The following is a 13,949-nucleotide window of genomic DNA, read 5'->3' as shown; positions in this document are numbered from 1 at the left end:
GTGCTGAAGCGATCAGCAACAAACTACCGAGTTCTGTCTTCCTCATGTCACACTGCAACCCAAACACAAGCCTTTCACAAACCTGGAAGCCTACAACTGTTTTATTTCAGGTTAGTAAGTCAACATTTAGGATTATGCAGATATAATTTACCCAGCAATCAGGGTCAGTGAGCCTCTAGTCCAGCAGGTGGCGCTAGCGCACCTTTACGCTGGTCACGGACCACCGGAAGCAGCAGAAACCGGAAGCTGCTAGCAGAGCTAGCTTGTTGTTGTTGTGGTGTGTGAGGAGAAGATTTGAGGCTCTGCAGTAAAAATGTCTTCACTTCAGTCTCTGGGAGAGTTGATCAGCTAAAGCGACTAACTGCTGCTGCTGCAGAAATCTTCTCACCAGGCTGTGGAAACTTTCTTCTCCTCCTCAACAACTTGGTGGAGTTCTTTCCAGAAGCAGAGAAGCTATTCTGCGGTCTTCGTGACAATCGGAGCTCCAGAAGCAGGTGATGGGTGAGAAAAGCTTTTCTCTAGACTTCCTGCCCTCTGGATCTGCTGCTGTTCCTTTGGCCTCTCTGAGAAACGCGCTCGTTTTGCTGCTTTCATCAGATTGAAGAGGTTCCCTCTATCAGACTCGCTCATCTGAGTTGGTCATGATGCAGGATCGCTGCTCGCTCTCTCATCCATCCTGCTCACACTCTCCGACGGAAAAGGCCCGAATCTGAATGTGACTCTGGAGGAAAAAGCGGTTAGCTCTAGTCCGTGAACTCTGGTGAGCAAAGGTCCTCTTTTCCAGACTGGATGTGTCCTCAGCTGATCAGAACCAAAGCGTTGGATCTTTAATCTCCTGCGTTGTTCTGAAGCAGCATCTTAATCAGCTCTCCTGCTTTGTTTCTATTGCAGCTGTTAGCTAAACACGGCTAAAGAAAACCTGCTACCACTTCAGGATCATCCATCAGCTGGGACTGCTTCATCAGCATGGACACAGGTACTGGTGTGTGTGTGTGTGTGTGTGTGTGTGTGTGTGTGTGTGTGTGTGTGTGTGTTTTGGACAGCATGGACACAGGTACTGGTGTGTGTGTGTGTGTGTGTTCTGGACAGCATGGACACAGGTACTGGTGTGTGTGTGTGTGTGTGTGTGTGTGTGTGTGTGTGTGTGTGTGTGTGTGTGTGTGTGTGTGTGTGTGTGTGTGTGTCTGTTTTGGACAGCATGGACACAGGTACTGGTGTGTGTGTGTGTGTGTGTGTGTGTGTGTGTGTTCTGGACAGCATGGACACAGGTACTGGTGTGTGTGTGTGTGTGTGTGTGTGTGTGTGTGTGTGTGTGTGTGTGTGTGTGTGTGTGTGTGTGTGTGTGTTCTGGACAGCATGGACACAGGTACTGGTGTGTGTGTGCGTGTGTGTGCGCGCGCGTGCGTGCGTCTGTGTGGTGGGGCGTGTGTGTGTGTGTGTGTGTGTGTGTGTGTGTGTGTGTGTGTGTGCTTTGTCCACTCGATCCCCAGTGACTCGTGGAGGATTGCTGTAAGGACTGACACTAGTCAGTGACACGATGCAACCTGCAGGGTTCCTTATATAGGAACCTTTACTGATTGGCTAACTGAACAACACCTAACCAACGTCACACCCGATCTCATAATGTACCAAATAGGAAACTTTCACCAGTAAAATGGTCTCTTTGGTCACTATTCACGTGTGTGGTGCTGGAAGGAGGAAGAATAAATGCAAACTGTTCTATTTTCCTCATCCACGACTCAGAATCAAGGTGCACCGAGCCTAATTTAGAACACGTCGCCTGTTTCCATCTGAAAAACTGCAGAGGAATGATTCAGGAACGAGCAGCTTGGAAAGTGAAAGTCGAACTCGTGGCTTGAGCCGATGAGCAGCGTGTGTTGTGGAGCTGACTCGGGCGGGGGTCTTCCTGTTATTATTTAAATAGAGCCCAAGACCGCACAGCCTCGGCAACGTGAAAGCATTGCGGTTTAGGGCCTGAAAGTGGAGGTTCGCGGGCCAATTCCGGACCACAGGCCACCTATTGAGGCACACTGCTCCAAAGTTTAGAACCAATCGTCACGAGCAGGTCAGCTAAGAGGAAGCAGAAGAATTTATCATTTCTATAGCGCCTCTCAAGATAAAAATCGTGAGGCGCTTCACAAAGACAAAAAAATGTAAAAATATAAAAAAGCATTTAGAAAATGTTTAAAAATATATTTAAAATGAGCAAAAATAGACAATTGTGATAAAAAAAAAGTTAAGAAAGAGAGAGAGTGAACAGGAAAGAGGGAAATCAGTGGATCCTGAGGACGGTGGAATAGGTGGGGAGAGCAAAATAAAGAGAGAGAGGTGAAGAAGGTCATACAAAAGCCAGCTTGAACAAGTGAGTCTTCAGCTGCTTTTTAAAGGAGACCACTGAGTCCACTGATCTCAGGCTCAGGGGGAGAGAGGTCCAGAGTCTGGGGGCCACAGCAGCAGATGATCTGTCACCTTTGACCTTTAGCCTGGTGCTGCACAACCAGTAGGCTTTGATCACTGGACCTCAGGGACCTGCTGGGGGTGTAGGGACTAAGAAGATCACCAATGTAAGATGGTCCATGCTTTCGTTCTTTTTTAAACACAGAAACAGTTTTGTTTACCTGTTTGTAGCTACAGCGTCAGCCTGAAGAAGCCGGCAGCCGTCGGCGAAACTGTAGCTACAAACAGGTAAACAAAACTGTTTCTGTGTTTAAAAAAGAACGAAAGCATGGATTTAGAAAGACACAGCAAGAACACACCTAAAATGTAAGATGGTGCTTGTCCATGTAAGGCCCTATAGAAAGCTCCCACCATCCAGGTTTTGATAGAGTCTAAGCAGGAGTGTAGCAGCTGCAGCTTAGACATCTCATAGGGCTTAAAGAATCAGAATCAGAATAAGCTTTATTGCCAGCGCTCCAGCGACCCAGAGCATAGGAACTTGACTCCGCGAACACAACCTGACCAAGGTTAAAAACACACACGTGTAGACAAAACAGGTACAGGCAGTCCACGAGAGCAGCCACAACAGCGCTCAGATGTACAGTTGGATGTCATCTGCATAAAGATGGTAGGACATTCCTTTGAAGGAGCTCAGGATGTGCTGAAGAGGAAGCAGATAGAGGAGGAAGAGTAGAGGCCCCAGCACAGAACCTTGTGGGACACCATGGGTAAGAGAGGTGGTGGAGGACCTAAACTTGGAGACAGCCACAGAAAAGAAGCGCTCAGAGAGATAAGAGGAGAACCACTCCAGAGCAGTTCCTGATAGGCCTACCCAGTCTCTCAGCCTCTCCAGTAGCAGGTGATGGTCAACAGTGTCGAAGGCTGCAGTCAGGTCCAGCAGGACCAGAACAGAACAGTCCCCTGCATCACTGTGAGTCAGAAGGTCATTAGAGACCCTAAGAAGAGCTGTTTCAGTAGAATGAGCTCTACGAAAACCTGACTGGAAGGTATCATAGATGTTATGTTCATCAAGAGCAGCTGTGAGTTGTTTAGCCACAACCTTTTCCAAGATCTTGGAGATGAACGGAAGTTTAGAGATGGGTCTGAAGCTGCTATGGAGAGAGGGGTCGAGACTCGGTTTTTTAAGAAGCGGGTGGATTACAGCGTTCTTAAAGTAAGCAGGGACCTGACCAGAGACCAGAGAAGCATTAATTATAGAGAGCACGCTGGGACCGATGGACTGAAAAGCACTTTTAAACAAAGATGAGGGTAAGATGTGGAGGGGGCATGCAGAGGTCTTCATAGAGTTAACTAGTTTGGTTAACTCAGGCAAAGAAACAGGAGCAAAGCTATCTAGGATGATGGGCCTGGTTGGAGTCGGGAGAGGCGGCGATAAGGCTGAAGGAGAGATGCTAGATCTAACCTTATTGACTTTGTCCACAAAGAAAGACAGAAAGTTCTCACAGTCTGCAACAGAGTGGATGGAGGCTGTAGGAGAGGCAGGAGACACGATGCTGCTGATGGTGTTAAACAGCACCTTGGGGTTCCCTTTGCTCTGGGACACCAGGTTGGTGAAATAGGAAGCCCTAGTGTCTCTGACTGCAGATTTAAAGGATGTCAGAAGATCCTTTAGGTGCAGCAGATGGACGTGGAGATGGGTTTTCTTCCACAAACTCTGAAATTTTCTGCATTGGCGCTTCAGGCTGCGAAGGCTGTCATTAAACCAGGGAGTAGGGTTCACTGCAGGAACTGATCTGGTTCTGACAGGACAGATGTTGTCCAGAATGGAGAGGCAGTGCTCGTTAAACTGAGAAGTTAAGGAATCTGGGTCGTTATCAGAAGAACAGGGTGGATCAAAAGCAGCAGAAAAATTGCTAGCTGTGCTCTCATTAAGAAAACAAGAACTAACCATACGGCGAGCAGGAGGTGGGGACGCAGAAACTGACAAGTTAAAGAAAATGCAAAGGTGATCTGAAATATAAACGTCCTCAGGACAAACACTGTCAGCATTTAGACTCAGGGTAAAAACAAGGTCTAGAGTGTGCCCCCTGGTGTGTGTGGGGCCAGAAACATGCTGGGTAAAGCTGAAGGAGTCCATAAGGCTGGAGAAATTCATGGCAAAGAGATCGGAGGGATCATCAACGTGGATGTTAAAGTCACCCACAATCACCAGTCTGGACAGCTTCACAGTGGAGGATAGAAAGTCACTAAACTCCTGAAGGAAAGAACCGTTTGGACCAGGTGGACGATAGACCACAGCACAGTAGAACGGGTCCTTACGCCCGACTTTAATCAGCTGCAGTTCAAAGGAAGCAAAGTGACCAGAGGTTGTGGAGCTACATGGAAGATGGTCTCTGAAAACAACAGCTAGGCCTCCACGACGACCAGAACCCCGGGGCTGGCTAAGAAAAGAATAACCACTCGGGCAGAGTTCAATCAGACCAGAATAATCAGATGTTTGCTGCCAAACTTCAGTCAGAAACAGAAAATCCAGATTTTTAGAGAGAATTAGATCATTGAGCAGGAAGGTCTTATTGTTAACAGAGCGGGTATTTAATAGAGCCATGCTGAGTGAGGTGGAGGAATCAGAAACTACAGAAACAGCTGGAGTTAGTGGATGTAAATTAGCAGGGTTAGATCCACGGTGTTTATAAAAACCACTTATGGAGGGAACAGGCGGAGAAACCACTGAAGAATGAGGATAAGCCGACCTTAAAAAACTTGGACGGAGAAACCGGGCTGCAACGCGGCCTGGTGGGAATGCGGAAGTGGCGCTCAAGTCGCCAAACAAGGGAAGAGAAGCTAGAAGATCACGCCGATGTTTACTAGATAAACCACGCTTTAAGAGAAGTCTTATTCTCACCTGGATTCCTGCTCATTTACCTCTTTTCCTCCGACGTTTTCTCGGGACCAGATAAAACTCGCTGGAGGCGCCCTGGTTGGAATCATTGTTTGGCTCCGGGTCAGTGCGCCACTCAGTTAAAAGAGCAGGGAGGTACATCCTCAGTGCATCTTGGGCGATCGTGAACGAACGGAAGGACAAAAGAGTCTGGCCATCATAGGAGATGGTAGCAGGGACACTACTGAAGAGGATCGCAGACAGGAGCAAGGTGGAAAAGAGGAGGATAGTGGAGAAAAGTTTCTAAAAGTGGCCGGTGACTGCGGCTAAGCCAAGCACAGGCGCCATCTCGTTACCGACCGGAAAAAATTTAAAAAAATTAAAAATGGTAATGCTAATGCTAGCAGCTAGTATGTTCAGAATGAAGTTGATACTGAAACTAAGGGGAAGAAAAATCCACAAATATTATTAGCATGTCCTGTAGCTTCCTAACGAGCCCACACACTTGTTCTGAGCATTTATTTAGACGTGCACTTTCAAGAAAAGTGAGTGACCTTAATACCACCTAAATGCTTATTTATATATAAGTGAAAGTTATACAATAAATATTAATATACACATCAGCTGGGATACAGGATCCAGAAAACACCAATGTTATCGATCCTTTTCTAGTAAGACTCTGGCATTTTAGATGGGCCATTTTGGGGTTTTACTTAATCTTTTTAGCAGCTGAACACAGTCTGGTTGGACAGCTGTGGCAGATGTGTGGCTCCATGTTCACGTTTGGAACGATTTACCGTCAGCAATAAAACTTAGAAAGAATCTAGAACGTTTAGATCCAGGTGAAAACATGACTGAATCAAAGACATTTGTTTATATTAGTGTGTGTGTGTGTGTGTGTGTGTGTGTGTGTGTGTGCTTATGGTTTGCGAGACCTATTTGCCAGGTTACACACCAGCATTATGAAACCAATAGGTTTATGAGACCATTTTTGATGGTCTTGTAATTCATGACTTTTAACTTGTTGTAATCTTTGAAAAATATAAAAAGTAAACGTTGTTAATATATTATTACAATCTTTGTAACAACCATTATCATTTTATTTAGTTATTTTAGCAACTTAAACTTCCTTTTTGTGTTTTATAGGCAGTTTAAAAATTGGTTTCGTAAACCATATCATGTGTTGTGTAAATTTTCAGAGTCCCCTGCTGGTAGAAGACTGCATAGCAGGGCTGATACAACCGATACAGGAAAACTAAGAATAAGATGTTCGAACAAACTGTAGCTATTAATTGGTAAGGGACTGATTAATAAGTCCGAATGAAAAATGGTTGCTACTCCTCCTCCTCGCACTGTACTTCGAGCAATATGATGATTTAAATAATTTGAAGGAGTCGACTCGTTTAAGCTAACATAGTCCTCTTGCTGCAGCCAGGATTCTGTGAGAGAGAGCAAAGAGATCTGATTATCACAAATCAAGTCATTAACTAACAAAGTCTTAGAAAAAATGGATCTAATGTTCAACAACCCACATTTAATTTTTCTAGTTTTCTGCTCAGTTGAATTTGTTCTAATATTTATGAGATTTCCATGATTTGCTTTATTAAGCCTGATATTTAATCTGTGTGATTTTGGCCGTGGGCAGGACACTGTCTCTATGGGGTAGTGGGTGGGTAAAAGTACAGAAGCTGCAGAGGGGTGGGTTAAACTACGACTCTGCTTCCTGGTCTGGACCCTGGGTAGTCATGGAGGACTAATAAAACTGGCCATGTTCCTAGAAAGAAGAGCTGCTCCATCCAAAGAGGGATGAATGCCGTCTCTCCGCATCAGACCAGGTTTTCCCCAAAAAGTTTTCCAATTATCAATGTAGCCCACGTTGTTTTCAGGACACCACCTAGACAGCCAGCGGTTGAAGGACAGCATGCGGCTAAACATGTCGTCACTGGTCCGATCGGGCAGGGGGCCAGAGAAAATTATGGAGTCCGACATTGTTTTGGCAAACTTACACACCGAAGCAACATTAATTTTAGTGACCTCCGATTAGCGTAACCGGGTGTCATTACCGCCAGCGTGAATAACAATCTTACTGTATTTACGCTTATCCTTAGCCAGCAGTTTCAGATAAGATTTAATGTCGCCCGCTCTGGCCCCAGGTAAACATTTAACTATGGTTGCTGGAGCCTCTAATGCCACGTTTCTGACTATGGAGCTGCCAATGATCAGAGTCGGCTTGTCAGTGGGTGCGTCACTGAGCGGGGAAAATCTATTAGAAACGTGGACGGGTTGGTGGTGGCCCACGGGCTGGGTTCTATTCTTCCTTCGTACCGTCACCCAGCCGGCCCGAGGTCCCGGCTGCTCGGGTTCTGCTGGAGGATCGCTACGGGGTGGTTCTGAGCTAGTTAGCCCCGCGCTAGCTAAGTAGCTACGGCTGTTTATGGGTTTTTCAACAGCGCAGAGCCGGGACTCCAATTCCGACACCCTCGCCTCCAAAGCTACAAAAATGCTACATTTATTACACGTACCATTATCACTAAAGGAGGCAGAGGAGTAACTAAACATCTGATACAGAGAGCAAGAGATAGGAGACGGAGAAGCAGAGACAGAAGTAGCCATAGTCGTGCTGAGGCTAAGCTAACTGGACGAGCAAACTGTTCAACACCAAATAAACTGCGTGCAAACTCAAATGGTTCCCTAAAAGCTAGGTGGAACAACAGAAAATGTGTGTTTTAGCGTGCTTTTGTGCTACAATAACTCAGAGATATCCAAGTACAGAGAAATTAAATCAGCTTTAGCGAGCACCAAACACCAAACAGCTACATGTAGTGCAACACTGAAAACAGGAAACGCCTTACCGCCAGGTGCAGCCAATCAGTCCAGGTTTCTCTGGTGGTTTCTCTGCTCCAACACACTTGATTCAGTGGTTGAATCACCTGTGCAGCACCTCACCAGGCTCTGCAGAAGCCTGCTAATCACCTGCTGATTGAAATCAGGTGTGTTGAAGCAGAGTTAAAACTAAAACCTGCTGGATACTGGCCCTCCAGGGCCAGGATTGGGCACCCCTGGGTTAACAGCTTTTTGAATCAAGATATTCAGCAGCATTTATCTTTGCAAAGCTAAGCTATTAACGATGCTGTTAGCTGTTGATTTGGTTTTTATTAAGCTCTTTGGCCAACAGAATGCCTTCATGAGTATAGAATGCTCGCTCACGGAAAATGCCCAATCTCATGGTTGCGTCATGGCAGCCCTCCGTATATTATATTTTTGGGAATTTTGTTGTATTTCCTTTTTATCTTTTATCTGTGTTCGACATGTTTGTATAACGCCGGTTTAATTAACCAACATTTTTAGTGTACAGCGCCTTGTTTGGTTGTAATGCCTTGTGAATGCGCTTTATAAATAAAATTGGATTGGATTGGACTGGATATTAAAGCAAGAACTTAGTCATTAGCTTAGCTACGGGAAAAATGTGGCAGTTCTGAGCCGCTTGCTCGCTCAGCTTTTAGGTCCAACGGGACGGAATAAACCTCTTCAGACCCCAAGGGTTGTCTGGAATTTCAGACCATGGAAACGACTTGCTTACGTTACGTTAAACAACTCATCAGCCTCCAACAGACGTAGACTTCTATGCCAGGGTATCCTACTGACCAGCCGAGCCGGATTCAAAAGGACCCACTACCGTTGAAGAAGATTCAGCTAGCTGGATCTCCCAGGAACCCTCATTCTCACCACTGGTATCGTAGGCTCTACACATTGGCGTTGGATGGGTTACGATTAATTTGATAACTAGTCAAACATCACTGAATTCAGCCCGATTATTCTTGTAGTTCCAGACTTCACATCTTTCCTAAGACACTTAATTAGATTCTTAATAACATCCAAGATCATTTTTCAGTAGTTTGGTTATTGTCTCAGTTGATATTACCTTAAATAATCATTTTTTCTACAGTTATTCTGTTTAATCATTAGGCATTGAAATATAGTAATAAATGGATTTTTATAAACTATATTTTTGCTTCTTTGTCAAATTATTGATGAGTGTTGGTTCTCTGACTACCCAAATTAACCATTTCCAGTGTCAATCGAATATTGAAAGATTCAACAATATTGATAATTCATAGTTTTATTGAACATTAGATTTTGTTAAACACCTTATCTATTTTATTGACAGTTTATTAATTGTGACCACTTATAAAATGTTACATATCCTTAATATTAACATGTTTCGTAATGTACTTTCTAAAGAAATTATGTTTTTTTGTTGGCAAAACAGCTAAAGAAATTACATTAACACAGTCTGCTGCTGCTTCGTGACGCTATTTTGCATCTGCCTCCTGAACCCCAACCGTGCACCTAAAGATATAGCCTATAGCTGTACCTTTAAGTGCAGATTATCCCAAATGAGGAGTTTTGATCAGTTTTTATGGCATTATTTGTTAAATTAAGTGATTCATGTTGTCAGTGTGTTAGAAAATCTAAATAATTCTAGAAAGCCTAAATTTTTTCAGGGTATCCGCGGGTCCTTAAAAAGTCTTAAAAAGTCTTAAATTTGCTTTTCCAAATTTAAGGCCTTAAAAATCCTTAAAAATTACTAATAATCCTTAAATACAGTTTCCAAAGGTCTTAAATTACCAAAGACCCAATAAACAACATTATTTTATTTCAATTTTCATGAATTTCTAGTTAGTGTTCAGCACTTTTTGTGTACGATGTTGGCGTAAGCAGAACCATACACATTCAGTTGGTTATGAAAGGGGGCTTTTTTAGATGAGCACATTAGCTGTTTAAGCTAGTGGGAGATTGCACCATTGGGACGTGCAACTTTAATGGTAACTGGATGGCTAATCCCACGTTCGTAACGTGGTTCGCACCGGTTCCAGGCAATAGCTGGAAATTACAGTTTAAATTTAATTTTAAAAAATAGCTTACATTTGGTCAAAGTAGCCTTAAAAAGGTCTTAAAAAGTCTTAAATTTGGCTCCCTTAAACCTGCAGATACCCTGATTTTAATCTTTGTAAATTCACCTCACAGCGGTAAAGTCCCATAGTAATCATCACACACTGGTGAAATTACATCTCTGCATCTGACCCATCCGCATGGGAGCGGTGAGCTGCAGCTTTGGCTGAGCTCAGGAGATATTTGGTGGTTTAAGCTTACCAATCCAACCCCTTAAAGGAGCGTGTCAAGCAGATAGGCACTGGGTCCCATTTTTAAACTCTTTGGCACGACCCTACCGGGATTTGAACCTCAATGTCCCAGTCACAGGGCAGACACTCTACCTCTTGACCAGTGAGAAGTCATTCAATTTGAAAAGTAATTTCCTGTTTTCTGAGTCAGTTCTGTTCTCACCAACTTAAAGCAATAATACTACTGTTATATGTGTGAATGTGAAGTTCCATTCATCATTCATTCACATCGTGTTTGTGTTTCCTACAGATGTTAAACAGGTGGTGCTGGTTAAAGAAGAAGCTCCTGATGAGGACCAGCAGCACCCAGAACACCTCCACATAAAGGAGGAACAGGAGGAACTCTGGACCAGTTTGGAGGGAGAGCAGCTCCATCTGAAGGAGGAGACTGATGCTGCCAGGTTTCCATTCTCTGTAGTTACTGTAAAGAGTGAGGATGATGAAGAGAAACCTCTGATCTCACAGCTTCATCAGCAGCAACTACAAGACAGAGATGTTCCAACCAGCAGCTCAGCTGACCAGATGACAGCAGAAACTGGTGGAGGAGCAGAGAGTAGCAGGAACGCTGATCTGAACCTTCATGAACAGACATCTGATTCTTCAGAGACTGAAGTTAGTGGAGATGATGAAGAGGATGATGATGTGAATGTAGAATTTGAGCTGTCAGACTCTGGGTCTGAAACTGCAGACGAAGACTGTGACTGCACTAAGAACAGGCCTTCCGAGTCACATATTAGGACTGTCAACAAATCCTTTAACTGTCCTGAGTGTGGTAAACATGTGAGAGTGACAGGTCATTCACCAAAAATGTCTTCAAGTTGTTTGGTTAAAAAGAAAAGTGTCAGAGTGAAGCAACATGTAGACTCATGCAGGAAATTCCAGAAAGAGCTAAACTCATTTAGTTGTGATGACTGTGGAAAACAATTTAGTGTAAATTCAAATTTAAACAGTCACATGAGGGTCCACACAGGACAGAAGCCTTTTGTCTGTGAGCTTTGTGGTCAGAGATTTAGACAAAAGTCAAATTTAAACAGTCACATGATGGTCCACACAGGACAGAAGCCTTTTGTCTGTGAGCTCTGTGGTCAAAGATTTAGAACAAAGGTTACTTTAAGCAGTCACATGAGAGTTCACACAGGACAGAAGCCTTTTGCCTGTGAGCTCTGTGGGAAAAGATTCAGACACAAGGGACATTTAAAGAGTCACATGAGAGTCCACACAGGACAGAAGCCTTTCGCCTGTGAGCTCTGTGAACAAAGATTTAGCCAAAAGTCAAATTTAAACAGTCACATGATGGTCCACACAGGACAGAAGCCTTTTGTCTGTGAGCTCTGTGGAAAAAGATTTAGCCGTAAAGAAACTTTGAAACTACACATGAGAGTCCACACAGGAGAGAAACCTTTTGCCTGTGAGCTCTGTGGTCAAAGATTTAGAAGAAAGATTTCTTTAAGCAATCACATGAGAGTTCACACAGTACAGAAGCCTTTTGCCTGTGAGCTCTGTGGTCAAAGATTTAGCAAAAGGATTACTTTAAACAGTCACATAATAGTCCACACAGGGCACAAGCCTTTTACCTGTGAGCTCTGTAGTCAACGCTTTGGCCGAAAGAAAACTTTAAACAATCACATGAGAGTCCACACAGGACAGAAGCCTTTTGCCTGTGAGCACTGTGGTCAAAGATTTGGCCGAAAGGCAACTTTAGACAATCACATAAGAATCCACACAGGAGAGAAACCTTTTGCCTGTGAGCTCTGCGAGCAAAGATTTGGCCGTAAGGCAAGTTTAAATGTTCACATGAGAGTTCACACAGGACAGAAGCCTTTTGCCTGTGAATTCTGTGGTCAAAGATTTAGCCATAAGGGAACTTTAAATAGACACATAATAGCCCACACACGACAGAAGTCTTTTGCCTGTGAGCGATGTGGACAAAAATTTAGTCATAAGACATATTTAAATAATCACATGAAAGTCCACACAGGACACAATGAACAGGAGCCACAAAGGTGTGGTTCACTGAAAAAACAATATTTATTGATTATTTCTGGTAATAATTGGTCACAGTTTTTCATGCAGGGTGAAAATGGAAATAACCTCCTACACGTATCTCCTGCATTAGCTTCTGATAAAAATGTTGAAAATAGACAGTGAAACTCTAGGATTTGAAATTCCCCAGAGATCTACATCACGCTGAGTTAGCATTCACAGACTCACCAATCTTGACTAAAAGCTTTCCTTGTAGTTTGTACATCCTAGATACAAATCTTGCACCCCTGGTTGTTGTCCTTTACCCTACTACCCACCTAAATCTGTAAATTAATCCCACAGAGAAGTGTAATTTCTCACAGACTGCGTAAAATCGATCAGCTGTTACTCTGTGTGCCGTTTGCTCCCACCGAACTGGGCTAAAGGGCTTTGGTTCACTCTGTTCCTTCTGCATGGAGCAGGCTGCAGGAAACCTGGAAATTAACCGAGGTTATCTCCTTGACTACATGTAAAACCAGACTAAGAACCCTTGAGAGGATTCCCTGTGTTGTAACTGCCTTCTGTAATTTTGTTACTTTGTAACTGTAACTTTTGCTGCCTCTTGGCTAGGACTCCCTTGAAAATTAGGTTTTTAATCCCAAAGAGACCTTCCTGGTTAAATAAAGAGTAAAATAAATAAATAAATAGATCATGGGCCACCTCTTCCTGTCCTGGAAGCCACATATTGTTGCCACCAAGCTGTAAATGTTTCACTAAATCTGTTTCCATCAAGAGGCGTCACAGTATCGTAACACAGTGATGAGGTGCTGTCCTACGGTTTCACTTTTGGAGTGTTGCAGTGGCGAGAGTTTAGCATGGCATCTATACTATGCTGTTAAATAGTTTGTGTAGTGTAGAAATAAATGCCTTACCAATGGTTTGTACTTTTGGATAAATAAAAAATAAAGTTGTATAAATTTAACTACAGATCTCTTCAGTTGTCTACAGACAACAGTCAAGCATTTCCTTTATTTTTCACACATTTTGCAGATTGAGTGTTTCCCATTTTTTAGAGACACTGGTTTTGTGTTTGAAACTGTCTTTTAGAAACGTTAACCTTACTGAGGCAACAGCAGTGAAGGCTGTCAATCAAAGAAAAGAAGACATTTCTGTCTTTCTGATTTAAATAAAAACATAAAACACGTTAGAATAAGGACAGAGGATGCTATAACAGCATTTTGTAATGACTTGTTGAAGGAGAACTGGAGTGGGGTTTATGTGAAGGATGTGAACGTGGCATATGATACGTTCTTAAAAACATATAAATCTTTATATGATAAGAACTGCCCTGTAGTTGTCTGTAGAAAAAAGATAAATATGAATGTAGAACCGTGGTTAACTAAGGGACTACTAAAATCTTGTAAAAGGAAAAACAAATTATACAGAGATTTTGTCAGATACCGAACCAAAGCCACAGAAATGAAGTACAAGATATACAAAAATAAATTGACATTATTAATAAGACAAGC

At 43.2% G+C, this 13,949-nt stretch overlaps 1 protein-coding gene across 2 annotated transcripts; it reads left to right on the top strand.

Annotated features, from left to right (window-relative positions):
- The first annotated feature begins 81 nt into the window (after positions 1–81).
- Positions 82–13,402, top strand: LOC129152202 (oocyte zinc finger protein XlCOF6-like). Of its 2 annotated transcripts, XM_070548523.1 has the most exons (4): positions 82–501; positions 598–760; positions 892–976; positions 10,709–13,402. In XM_070548523.1, the coding sequence occupies exons 3-4, from the start codon at positions 967–969 to the stop codon at positions 12,604–12,606; spliced, it is 1,908 nt and encodes a 635-aa protein (XP_070404624.1). In that variant the 5' UTR covers positions 82–501; positions 598–760; positions 892–966; the 3' UTR covers positions 12,607–13,402. The 2 variants fall into 2 exon arrangements, with proteins under 2 accessions (XP_070404624.1, XP_070404623.1); XM_070548522.1 differs by having other exon boundaries at positions 82–760.
- Positions 13,403–13,949: the final 547 nt, after the last annotated feature.

The sequence above is a fragment of the Nothobranchius furzeri genome, chromosome 2, assembly GCF_043380555.1.
Source record: "Nothobranchius furzeri strain GRZ-AD chromosome 2, NfurGRZ-RIMD1, whole genome shotgun sequence".
In the NCBI taxonomy this organism is placed as follows: domain Eukaryota; kingdom Metazoa; phylum Chordata; class Actinopteri; order Cyprinodontiformes; family Nothobranchiidae; genus Nothobranchius; species Nothobranchius furzeri.
The sequence above is the reverse complement of the archived record's forward strand: the minus strand, read 5'-3'. Positions and strand labels throughout refer to the sequence as shown.